Source organism: Antechinus flavipes, chromosome 4 (genome assembly GCF_016432865.1).
Source record: "Antechinus flavipes isolate AdamAnt ecotype Samford, QLD, Australia chromosome 4, AdamAnt_v2, whole genome shotgun sequence".
NCBI lineage: Eukaryota > Metazoa > Chordata > Mammalia > Dasyuromorphia > Dasyuridae > Antechinus > Antechinus flavipes.
This window is the reverse complement of record NC_067401.1, coordinates 284,448,674-284,462,391: the sequence shown is the minus strand read 5'-3', so window position 1 is coordinate 284,462,391 and position 13,718 is coordinate 284,448,674. Positions and strand designations below refer to the sequence as shown.

Genomic DNA, 13,718 nt, shown 5'->3' with positions numbered 1-13,718 from the left:
GAGCTACAACTGATCTTAGATATCTTCTCATCTAGCCTCCTTGTTTTAGATATAAGAAAACTCAGTTTCACAAACATTAAGTGCTTTGCCTAAAATCACAGATCCTATAAGTGATAGGATGAACACTTGAATCTAAACCTTTGTGATTCTGAGTTTAGTAATCTTTCTGTTCCCCCAGAAAGGACTTTTTTTTTTTTTTTTAAGAGAGGGTTTTGCTTCCTGGACACAATCAAATATGATAGAAAACAAAAAGCTTGATAAGATGAGCATTACACTAAAATTCATTGTTTACTGACATTCTGTTATATGTTATAAGCAAGAAGGTGATAAGAGCAAATTATATATATATATATATATCTTATTGTATTAGATTTCTATGCCATTTTACTAATATTTATTCTAGACTTGTTTTACAGAATATATGAAAAGATTACTAACAGCATTTATATTCAGTGGAATTTCTTACTTTCAGTAAGGATCTATGTGATATGGCATTAAACTTCATAGTTCTTTTTCAATTTGCTTTATTTTTAATTTTACGATTTTTATAATGTAAAGATGAAATAAAATATCCATAGATTATCCAAAATCACTCTTATGTCTTAACATAGCAACCAGTCTTGGGTGTATTTATATAAAATAATCCATGCTTTGTATACTGTGGAACCAGAGGATTTTTTTTTTTTCATGATTTCCTTGTCCTTTTCTTTCTCTTTGGTAGTTGGAAGTCTTACACTAAGTTTCATAGCTGCCACATCTGGGGATGCCACAGAACTCTGTCTACATGGAGAATGATTCTGAATCCCATGTTGCTTCATTTTACCTCAGTTTGTTCTAGGTTATCTATTTAAAAGTGATAATTCCCTGGCTCCAAAACTAATATATATCACAACATTTCCTTTAGTTTCTACCTTCTGCATTGTTTTAAGAGCAATGACTGGTTCACTTGGGATCCGGTTTTTGCATTTTTCCTTTATCACCTGCAAGTGAGAAATAGTTTGTATTGTTTATTGCCTAGTACTATCATTCTTCAAGAACTGAAACAATTGAGCTATTTTTATTTTTATTTTTTTTAAATAATTTTTTATTGATAGAACGCATGCCAGGGTAATTTTTTACAGCATTATCCCTTGCATTCACTTCTGTTCCGATTTTTCCCCTCCCTCCCTCTACCCCTTCCCCCAGATGGCAAGAGTCCTTTACATGTTGAATGGGTTGCAGTATATCCTAGATACAATATATGTGTGCAGAACCAAACAGTTTTCTTGTTGCACTGGGAGAATTGAATTCAGAAGGTATAAATAACCCGGGAGGAAAAACATAAATGCAAGCAGTTTATATTCATTTCCCAGTGTTCTTACTCTGGGTGTAGCTGCTTCTGTCATCTTTGATCAATTAAGGCTCTCTTTATCAAAGAGATCCACTTCCATCAGAATACATCCTCAAACAGTATCGTTGTTGAGGTATATAATGATCTCCTGGTTCTGCTCATTTCACTCAGCATCAGTTCATGTAAGTCTCACCAGTCCTCTCTGTATTCATCCTGCTGGTCGTTCCTTACAGAACAATAATATTCCATAATGTTCATATATCACAATTTACTCAACCATTCTCCAATTGATGGGCATCCATTCATTTTCCAGCTTCTAGCCACTACAAACAGGGCTGCCACAAACATTTTGGCACATACAGGTCCCTTTCCTTTCTTTAGTATCTCTTTGGGGTATAAGCCCAGTAGAAACACTGCTGGATCAAAGGGTATGCACAACTTGATAACTTTTTGAGCATAGTTCCAAATTAATTGAGCTATTTTTAAAGAAAAAAAAACTTTTTTTAAAAGTTTTTTTCCTCTTGGCTTTTGTTGCATTTTCAGGAAAACTGTATCACAGATGATATCGGAATATCGACTTGGAAGGAGCAGATTTTCCTCTCCCATAGTGCCTTGCTAGCAAAAAGCTGCCAGGCTGCAATGGAATTAGCAAAGCATGATACCGAGGTCCAGGATATGGCATTTCAGTATGGAAAGCACATGTCTATGAGTCATAAGGTATTGGCACACCCTTTCTCTTTATCCAGTGTTTAAATAACTAAAATGACATATGGGAAACCTTTTAGTACTTAATGACCTTTTAGGTCTCAAAATGTACTTAAGACTCATCAGTAGTTTAATCATTATCTGTTATATAATATAGATAATATAGTATGATAGTATGTACTTTTCATAAAAAGCCACCATTTATTCACACTGTATTTGGAATCCTTTCTTTTCCTACTACCTTAAGTGGCTCTTGACAGAACTACTGGAAATTATGAAATAATAAGTAATGCTGCCATTCACAAAATTGGAAGGACATTCATAACAAGATGGAAGTTTTTGTTATTATTTCTTTATGGCTGCTTGAAAATTAGAAATTGAAGAAAGTTAATGAAAGCTTAGAGGTATATTGAGAAAAATGAAAACACTTTAGTTCTAATTGCTGCTTTTTAATGTGCAGAATAAAGCAAACACCCTGAGATTAGCAACCGCAGGGTTCATTTTTTTATATCTGTAATTTCCAATTATATTTAATAGTATGTATCTCACAGATGCTACTCAAACATTTCACTAAAGAAAATAGTTTTCATGGGGGGAGGTGATTTTTTTCTTTTATAGTAAAAGCAGATTTGAGGAAAATATTTATAGAATATGTAGAATTTTATCAAGAAAGGATATTTATCAAATCCTTGCATCTGATTTTAAAAATAAATAAAAGCTGGAGGAGAGTTATAAAAGGAAAAAATAGCTTCAGATGAATTTGAAGGTAAATATATTTCAAAACATTCATCTATAAAATATTTTCATCTAAAAAGTCCTTTCCAGTTACATCAATGTCTCTTCTCATGACTAAAATATATTAGTTATAACTGTTTCAGGATACAATGTTCTAACATAACTCTTTTTGTCTATTCTTTCCAGATAAACTCTGACCTCCAGCCTTTTATTAGAGGGAAGTGTGCTGGCTCCATTACATTCAATTTAAATTCAGCTCCTGTAGTCTTACATCAGGAGTTTCTTGGAAGAGAAATGTGGATTAAGCAGATCAGAGAGGTAACCTAAAATTAATTCTATATAGAGTGATGCTAGTAGTGTTTGACTTATTTCAATATATGTTTCATGATGGCTTAAAACACTGTCATTCCATTGTATGAGAGCATTGTCAAGGAGCAGGTACAATTTCTTCTTCATAGAAACCTAGATTTTTAATGAATTGAAACATTGTCATTTAAAAGTCAGAAAATTATAATTCTGCATTCTCTTATTATCTAAGTCCCGGAGTACTGCAACACAAGGCTAGTGCCTGTGGTGAATGCTAATTAATTCAGGTTTTTTTTTTTTCCAAAGGCTTTCAAAAATTGTGCTATGGTAATAGCACCACCCTTTAACTGACTGCAATTTCCCATCTGTAGACTCTAGCACAGGCTGCAGAATTCCAGGAGCTCCGTCTGTCAACTCATTGAGTTATTTTAAAACAAACTAGGACCCTGAGTGAGCTCTGAGGCATTTTGAAAGAAAAAGAGATGGAGGTGGAAGGGGGAGGAGAGAAATGATAGTATTTTGGAGCTGGAAAGGGCCTTGAATCTCATCTCCTAATGGTCTCACTAACTACTTTGTTGTACCAACAACTGAGGTACACAAGATCTTCCCTTCTTATCTAAGACATCATTAGATGGCTTTAAATGGTTGAAGGATTCTTAATGACAGCTAGACAAAAAAAAAATTTACAAATGGATAATGTTGCTTGCTCTGATTGTGTTATGTTAATACTATATGCTAATGTTCTTAAATTTTATATTTTGGTTGGAAACTAGAGCAAGAACTGACAATATATTTCTAAAGGAAAATAGACCCACTTGCCTTTATAAATGACAATAGATATAGATGTAAAATTCTATTTTAATTCTTCCACAACTTTCACAGGATTTTATTCCTGTGAGTATTCCCCACATATTGCTTTAAGATTTAAGATATAATCTTCATAGGATTACCACTTTAGATATGGAAGACACCCTCAGAGGTATAGGGTCCAACTGTTTCTTTTGATAGAGATGGAAACCATGAACCAGAGAGATTTAAATGGCTTGGTCATAGGCACACAGTTAGGAACTAGCAGAATAAGGATTTGAACCCAGGTCCTCTGCTTCCATATGCATCATTCTTTCTTCTGTGCCTTCTTCTTGTGGTCAACAACGTTTTCCCACGTGGTGGTAAATTCAGAGTTGATCCTTGGATGACAAGTCTGTTTTCAAGATTGCTAGAACTTGCCAAGGCTTGTACTGTTCTGTCAAAACCTTTATTGTTTTATAACATGAAATGTTTTCACAGAGAGATATTTTCACCAGGGTTATTCAACAGTATCCTGAAACAGTCCTGCACAAACAAAAGATGGTTTTCCAGTGGACAGTGAAGTACTCCAAATTCTCATGTTCTTAGATGGCATTGCACTACTTACATCAAGTCTCAAGATTCCGTACTGAAATTTACAGTAATGCAGCAGAACTGTTTAGTCACATTTGCTTTTTAAAAAATAAGAAGAAAGTGGATGAAAAATACGTTGTCCAGATCATGGTATGCATCTGAACATCATCTCATTAAGGCGGATAGCTAACGAAACAGCAGTAATCATCTCTAGTGCCTAAAATTAAGGAGAAGAGAAGACTAGGAAGAGCTGAAGACTGAACCAGTGATTTCATTAATAAAGGGATACACATAAAGAACTCCCTCTGCCAAAGCAATCAGCACTTTCTCTGCAATTTAAAGCAGAGTCCTGTCTCTGACACTACTTGAAACTAGGTCTCTCTGGCTTCGAGACCCTCTCAATAACTGCCACACCATGATGCCTCTTAAGCAGGGCTGGATACTATTGAGAGATTAGCCCGGGCTTTCAGTGATCCCAGCAGAGAACACTATTGCAAGGTGGCAGCAAGGTGGCACAGGGCACCAGCCCTGAAGTCAGGAGGACCTCCCTTCCCGTCTGCCCTCAGACACTTAGCACTTCCTGGCTGTGTGAGCCTGGGCGAGTCACTTAACCCCAACTGCCTCAGCAAAAAAAATAAAGTTCATCTCTTTAAAGCTAGTGTTTTCCCTTATAGATCATTGAATGACACAGTCTCAGAAGAATCTGCCTTACAGATAACCCAAACATAATGACTTTTGCATTTGGGACATCTAGATTGTGTTGTCTCACTAAGAACAACTTGTACTCAAGAGGTGATGTAAAACCTGTGTCATAGTCTGTGATAGAGTGGGAAAAGGGTTGGATTCGGAGTCAGAGGATCTGGGTTCGTGTCTTGACTCCAGTGCTAACTATCTGTATGCTCTTGGCCAGTTGCTTACCTTCTTTTGCCTCGCTTTCCTCACTTGTAAAGTGAAGAATTGGACTAGCTGTTTTCAAACAAACATCAGCTTCAAATCTATGCTTTAATCATAGAATGAGTAAAGACCTTAAAGGTAATCCAGTACAATACCCTCATTTCATTGAAGAGGAAATTGAGGTCCTTTGTGCCTGAAATGCTCTCCCTCCTCAACTGCCTACTGACTTCCCTGGCTTCCTCTAAATCCCACCTAAAATCCATCTTTTACAGGAAGCTTTTCCCAGTCCCTCTTAATTCTAGTGCCTTCCTTCTGTTAATCATTTCCTATTTTTCCGTTGTATAGCTTGCTTTCTGTATTTCTTTGCATGTTATTTCCCCCATTAATTTTATGCGCCCTGATCAGGAACTGCCTTTTGCCTCTTTTTATATTCCCTTAGCACTGGCCCTGGCACATAGTAGTTGCTTAATAAATAGTGATTAATTGATTAAATAACCTGCTCAAGGTTATAAGCATAGACAAAAGTAATGAAGCCAATATTGCAACCCACTCCTTGATGTTCTTTCCATTATGATGTTGAGTCTAGACTCAACATCAAAGAAATGTGCAACTGAAATAGGATTATAGAATAAAAATGAGAATAAATAGATAGCTTAGATGTGATATGTTTGTATCCATGATACCAAAAAAAAAAAAAAGAAAAAGACCTCTGCAGTATTTGATAGATCATCTATAGGAAAAACAGACAAGAATCCTACTGGGTAAGATAGTATAATCTTTGAGGAAGGAAAAGTATCCACACAGATGAAATTACAGATCCATCAAAATGGCAAAGTAAAAAGTAAAGGTCTTTTAGTCAGTTACCCTTTATCCTTGAAAGTACTGATTTTTTTCCTTTCTTGTTTTTATTTGTGTCTCAGGTGTCTGGTATAGTCTTCCCTCTTTACTGTCTTGCTTCATGAATGCATCATGATTCTTTCCTGAGTGCAATTCCTTTTTCACTAAATGCCTTTTATATATCTTGAATTGGATGTCCTATAAGGCATCTCAAATTTAATGTTCCCAGTAGAGAGCATATTATCTTTCTCCCCAAATCCTCCCTCTTCCCAACTTTCCTATTGACAACACCATCTCTCCCAGTCACCCAAGCTTGTACCTTCAGTGTTCTCCTGAACTCCTCATTCAGGCTCAGCCTACATATCCAGTCTATTGCCAAGCCTTGTTTTTTCTCATCTATATCATCACTCTAGTATTTCCCTTTCTCTTCAGTCACAGAGCTGTTTCCCTAGTACAGGTCTTATGGAAACCTCACTGTGACAATAGCCTTTTGGTTAGCCTCCTTGCCTCACCGTTCTCGCCACTTCAGTCCATCTTCCATTCTGTTACCAAAGTGATTTAACTTTATAAAGCTCAGATCTGATACAGCATCCCTTGCTATGCAGGTTCCAACAGCTCCATTTGCTTCTAGCTCAAAATATTAAATGCTCTGTTCAATATTTAAAGCAAGAACAAATGGACAAACATTTCCTCTAACACTGTGAGAGGTTAAAATCCCCATTACCCTCCCCCTACTTAATTGAGAGTACAGTTAGAGATTCAGCTCACAATTTAATTCCACTTCTACATTAGTCTCACCAAGTTCAAACCTAAAGTTTCCTTCAGTCTTTACTGTTGTGCTGGTGGAAACACTTGCTCTGGATTCCTGGGGTTATGGTGTCCTGTGGCTTTAGTACTCAAAAAAAAGACTCCATTCCCTGTAACTGGAACAGAAAAGAACAAATAGAAAGACCAAAGACCAGGCCCATTTCTGAGAGGCCATATAACTTACCAGGGAGCAGGTAGATTGAGACCCTTCCTCTCCTCCTCACTTATGGTGATGCAAAAGTGCCAGAGATGCTCCTCAAGAGTGGCCACATCATAGTGTCTGCTATATAATACTTAATAAGTGCTTTTTGATTTTCTCTTCCTACCTTGCAAGGCTTCTAATATTTTCCTCCATTCTACACATTCTGCAATAATTACCCTGGATTGTTTCTACACTTGTTTCTCACACTCAATACTCCACCTTCTTACTGCAGCGACTTGTCCTCCATGCCCGGAATGCCCTGTTTCCTCACTTCCACATATTTCAGATCAAACCCTATTTTCTGCAGTAGGCCTTTCATGGCCTCCCCCTCAGATCCCTAGCTAGTGCTTTCTCTCTGAGACTACACTCCATACAATCTGTATAAATCTGTGTATATAGTTATTTGCATTTTGCCTCCACCATTTTTTTGTGAGTTTCTTGAGGGTAGGAACTGTGTTTTTGCACTTCTGTATCTTTAGGGCATAGCATGGGGCTTGCCACTTAGTACACTCTAACTACATACTTCTGAATTGACTTAATAAGCAAATTCTTGCTGGTTGACTGTTGTAAAACAAAGAGTAGAAAACCTTAGCACTTAAGAATACATTGCTTATGTAGATTTCAGCCAATCCAACATTTTTGGTTACTACCTGCAAAGATGTATTCTTGGATCTCATCATTTTTTATCTGCTTGTCTTTTTCTATTACCCATTGGGGTTCTCACTACAGCAAGAGAAATATTACTGGCTAGTTATATCAGTAAGGAAGAAATGATGTATTCATTGTGTCTCACTATGCCATCCGAGAAACCAGAGAGAAATTTTTGTTCCCTGGTACTTTCAGCATTGAGCATGTCTGCTTTTCATCCTTACTTCCTATACTACCTCAAAACAACAACAGCAACAAACAGAAGACTCTAGCTATCTTATTTTATATATCACTTTGAGAAACGGACACTGGGAATGATCAGGTATCAGGCTAGCCTTGAAGTTGTTTATGGATATTGGTTTTCTATTGACACTGTTCTTTCTGTGATGGGAGTGTAGGATTACAATAACTTAATTTCAAATGACAACCTACAGCCATGGAAGAAAAAAATATGTATTTGCAGCAATACAGGTAGAGAATCAGTAATTCACTTTTTGCTGAAGTCATTAGCAATTTATCTTTTTTTACCCTCAATAAAAGAAAGAACTACAGGACTCTGTCTCTCTCAGGAGAGTGCAGGTGCTTCTCACTGTGGGGTCAGCATCCTGGATTTTTAATGATTTAGTTTTCTGATTTCACTGTCAGGCACTGCAGAAATAAAGATTGTGATTATGTTGTCTTGGCCATTCCTGAAAGTGCTGAAATGTCATATGGGTTTGTGACATTCTGACATCATTATAACTAGTCATAAATTTGCTAAGTCTATTGTCTTTAACAAATTCTTACAGCTTACTTGTTATCATACATTCCACTGTTGATTCTCATTTAAAAATGTATAATAAACTATTCTTGATTGTGTTTGTAAGTTAAGTGTTTAAGGGGAATATAAATGCACAAGAAAATAACAATTTCATTTTCTTTTTTTAAAACAAAAATAGAAAAAGAAATCATCTGTTCAAGGAATTTCCATGCATAATATTCACGATTATTCTAATTATTCTCCTAATGTTATATGCTTCAGATGATAATTCTCTTCTCCAAATTACAGTGAATATTGATAGTATAAGCATTTGAATCATAGACTTGTTGAACTAGAAGGTACCTAAATAATCATCTAGTTCAACCCATCTCTGAAGCATGAGTGCCTTTTATAGAATCTAGCTCCAAATAGTATTTATTGTTAGGGAGATTTGGTTTGGTTTGCTTTTCATATTAATGGAGTTCTTTCTATTTCCTCCTTTTGCTCATAATTCACCTCTCTGGCACTTAGGAAAATAAATCTAATCCCTTTTGTACATTATGGTCCTGGAAGTGTTTCAGTATACTCTTAAAACCAGGGATATATGTCCCTGGGATCTTCTACAAACCTTTTTATGATCTTTCAAGACTTTTCACTGTCCTACACGTCTTATATCCTGTTCTCCATGCCTGGAATTATTGTCTCCTCCAAGATTCCCTGGCCTTTCCTTAAAGTCCCAACTAAAGGCTCAGCCTTTCCCCATCTCCTTTAATGCTGGGGCTTCTCTGAGGTTACCTTCCATTTATACTATGCATCTTAATTGTAAATAATTGTTTTCCATATTTTCTCCCCCTTTAGAGTGTAAGCTTCTGTGAGGCAGGAACTGTTTTTGCTTTTCTTTATATTCCCAACAGTGCATGGGACACTATTGTTCAATCATTCATTCATGTCCAGTACTTCATGATCCCATCAACCATAACATACCAGGCCCTTCTACCTGCACTCTCTCTCTCTTGAAATCTGTCCAAGTTCATGTTCATTATTTCTGGGCCACAGTCTTTCATCTCCTCCTCTCCCATCCCCCTTTTCTTTAGCCTTCAATCTTCCTCCATTTCAGGGTCTTTTCCAGTGAGTCATGTCTTCTCCTTATGAGACCAAAGTATTCAAGTTTCACTTTCAGTATTTGACCTTCCAGTGACCCACCTAAATTCATTTCTTTAAGTATTGACTGATTTGATCTCCTTTGCTATTCTCCAAAGTCTCAGCATCACAACTCAAAAGCATTAGTTTTCTATCACATAGCTTTCCTTATAATCTAAATCAATAAATCCTTGTTAACCACCCTGATTTGTTGATATTTTCACTAAACTGTGCCCATCAAACTTAACATATGACCTGACCATTGCAAGATTCAATTCACTTCAACAAGCATTTATTAAGCACTTATTATGTAACAGGCCTGTCAGGCTAGGCACTGGGGATCCAAAGATAAAATTAATAGTTCCTGCCCTCAAGGAATTTACATTGTATTAGAGATACGTGCACAGAAAAATGTATACAAAATGAATAATAAATTTGAAAGAAGAGCACACTAGTAGTTAGATAAGGAGAGGCCTGAAAGAGTTATAGATAACAATAGTTAAGCTGACCTTTGAAAAAAACTAGGTAGACCAAAAAGTCAAAGGTGAAGGGGAAGGAGAGCATTCCAGGCTTAGGGGCAGCAGCCTGTGACAAGGTGAGGAAGCAGGAGATGGAATGTTGGGGAACCAGTAGGTCAGTATGGCTGGACTGAAGCATACCTGAAAGGGGGAATTTGGACAGATTGCCTGCGGACAGATTGAGAAGGGATTTAAATGCTAAAATGGAGAAATTTAGATTTTTTTTCCCCAAAAAATAATGTCACTGAAGCTTTGTGGACAAATGAGTTTTGACCAGTTCTGTACTTGAAAGATATCAGTTTGACAGTCTTCTGGAGTATGACTTAGAGACTTCAGGCAGATAAACCAATTAGGCTAGTATAATATCACAGGTGAAAAATGAAAAGGGTGGTTGTGGTTTGCCTGGAGAAAAGGGGACTTATTTAAAAGATATAGAGATAGAATCATTAAGGCATCACTAATTGTACATGGGGTATGAGGGAGACTAAAAAATCAAGAATCAATCAATCAAACATGCACCCAGGATTGTTTTAGGTTCTGGGAATACAGACAAAAATTAAATAGTACCCACCTTCAAGCTTGCCTCTGTCAAATAAAACAGCATGTATACAATTAGTGTAGACAGAGCAAGGGGAATCACGATAAGTCTCATATAGGAGGTAGCAGTTTTGAAGGAAACCAAGGATTCTAACAGGAAGAGGCAAGGAAGGAATGCATTCCAGGCACAGAAATAGAGATGGAACATCTTGTGTAAAAATAGCAAGAATCCTAGTTTGGCTGCACTATAGAGTAATGATAAAGCAGAATAATGTATAATGAGCCTAGAAATATAGGTTGGAGGCAAATTGTGAGGGAGGTTAAATACCAAACCAAGGAGTTTGTATCTGGTCCTAGAAGTATGAAACCATTGGGTTTATTGATCAAGGAAAGTGACATGATCAAACGTGGGTAAGGAAATATCACTTTGATAATTGTATATAGACTGGATTGGAGAAGGGAGAATCTTGAGTTAAAAAGACTAATCAGGAGGCTGTTATTTTAGTCCATCACAAGACTTAGAGCTCCCTAGTATTGCACAGTCCTTTCAGAAGTGGACGTTTGGATAGTAGGGGGATTAGGGTTGTCTTGTCATCAGGTAAGTATGACTTGTTTTACATAAACTAAGGCTAGTTCTTAGGCAATGGTGCTTCCTTGTGTGAATTTTCAGTATAAACCATCTCTTTAAAAATGAGTACAAAAACTTTATCAGAAATTGTCTTCCCATTTCCACTTCCATAATGTGAAACATCTACTTTTTTCCTTTTCTGAAAACTGACAGATTTGCTCATTTCTAATTCATTAGCCTCTCTTCCATTTTCCATAGTTCCTTGGAGGTTTTAGGGAAAAAATGCATTTGGGTTAGTTTTCTTTAACAATTGCTTGAATTTGCAGTTTGCGGTCATATACCATGCTCTTGCTCAAGAAGATTCAGTAGCTCTCTGTTGCTTGTAAGATAAAATGCCAACATCCCTGGCATTTAGAGTATTTTACAAAATAAATTCTAAGCCTATTAAACTATTATCACCCGTTATGTGTTCTTCAGCCAAATTGGCTTACTTGCTGTTCCTTAGACAGGGCTTTATGTCTTTCACCTCCATATCCTGTACACAGGCTTTCTGCCCAAACTTAGAGTATACTCCTCCTTCACCTCTGACTCTTGGGAAGAGTATACTCCTCCTTCACCTCTGACTCTTGGAATCCCTGCCTCCTTCAAAGCTCAGCTCAAGGTCTGTCTCCTGCATGAAGCCCTTTTTGATCCCTCCTAAAAGTTCCCTTCTTTTTATTTTGTACAAATATATTTTGTGTACATTGCTAGCATTTATATATTGCTTTAAGGTTTATAAAGCACTTTATAGACATTTCATTTTAGCCTCACAACAACCCTGGGAAATAGTAGTATTTTCACTGTCATTTTACAGAGAAGGAAACTGAGGCTAAGAGAGGTTGTGACTTGGCCAGAATCACACAGCTAAAAGATGTCTTAGACTGTCTCATTATTTCTGTATATACGGGCAATCTGATTTTCATAGAAGGAATATTCTTAGAAAGTGGTATAAAAATCAAAAACAGAAATGTTGATACATTGAACCTATTGGAAATAAGGGGTTAGATTCCCACAACTACCAAAAACCATAATTTTTCTCTGGAGATTGCTGAAAATACACTTTCCTGCATATGGTTCTTTATAAGCAAACATTAATTCTGATAACATGTACTTTTCCTAACATAGTAATTATGAAATAACCCTTAAAATACAGAACACAAAATAAAAACTGGTAACATGCAATACATTTTTCTCAGTAATACCCATAGTAATACCCTAGAATTCTATGACCTTAAAACAAAAGAATCTTTTAATCTGAATCTTACTTCCACTGTATACTGTATGGCTGTAAACTTCTTTACCTTGGTCATCATCTGAAAACCTAGGGAGAGGTCCCTGGAACTTAAGTCACTCCTGCCTGAAGATGTCAGGACTGGCAAGGTCTTGACATCATCTCTAATACTCTGTCTTTCCTGACTGATAGATGGCATTGGAGATTGTAAAGGATGCACCAGCTTGAAATAATCCATCAGCAACATAAGCTTTGTGTGACATTAGGATACCAGATGCTCCACAAGCTTGCACGCATCGTGCTTCTTATTTTTGCTCTATTGCTCGTGGCCACACATGTGCACAGTTGCCAGTGCAAAAGTGAAAATGAGGTTACTAATAAAATCATGCAAATGTTTGAAATCCTGAATGTTAAGGACTGACTTTAATGAATTTAAGTTTCTTAAAGGACAGCAATTGGTAGATGCTTAACAAAAGCTTAATAATTAGTTAATCCTCCCGTCCTTCCTAGACAACAACCCTGCCCTTTCTTTATATTTCTTCTTGCCTTTCAGGAACATAGCTTTAAAAAAGAGGGTACCCCGCCCATGATCTTTTTTTGATGTTCTATCACACATCATTTTCTTACAATCACTCTCAACTAAAAGCTTTTGTTTATAGAATCACAAAATAACAGATTTAGAGCCCAAAGAGATATGAGAGGTCATTGTGTCCAGTGCCATCACTTGATTGATGAGGAAACTGAAGCCTGAAGAACTTAAATAATTTACTGAAGGTCATACAGCTGGTCATTGTCTGAGGTGTGATTTGAACCTTGGTCATCCTGATTCCAAGTCCAGAACTCTGTCAGTTACACCACATTACTTCTCTTCTTTGTTATAGCTTTATGAAAATTTTAGTTCCCTGTACAACTACATGAATCTCTCAATTCACCTTTTTTGGGGGGGAATGAGGGGGAGGCAGAATAATTTGCCATTGTGGTACATGATTTCTTCATGTGGCCAATAATGGATCCATCAGCTGTCAAGGAGCTCCCAGGCTATAGAGGAAGACAGTATGCAAGTAGCTATGTACAAATGAACTGTATACAGAATAAATTGAAG

At 36.7% G+C, this 13,718-nt stretch overlaps 1 protein-coding gene across 6 annotated transcripts in view; it reads left to right on the top strand.

The window, feature by feature from the left end:
* PDSS2 (decaprenyl diphosphate synthase subunit 2) overlaps positions 1-13,718 on the top strand; it is a 342,888-nt gene that overhangs the window by 234,988 nt on the left and 94,182 nt on the right. For all 6 annotated transcript variants that reach the window (XM_051997482.1, XM_051997484.1, XM_051997483.1 and 3 more), the window contains exons 5-6: positions 1,874-2,047; positions 2,957-3,088. In XM_051997482.1, the coding sequence (XP_051853442.1) occupies positions 1,874-2,047; positions 2,957-3,088 (306 nt within the window). The remainder of the gene's footprint in view (positions 1-1,873; positions 2,048-2,956; positions 3,089-13,718) is intronic.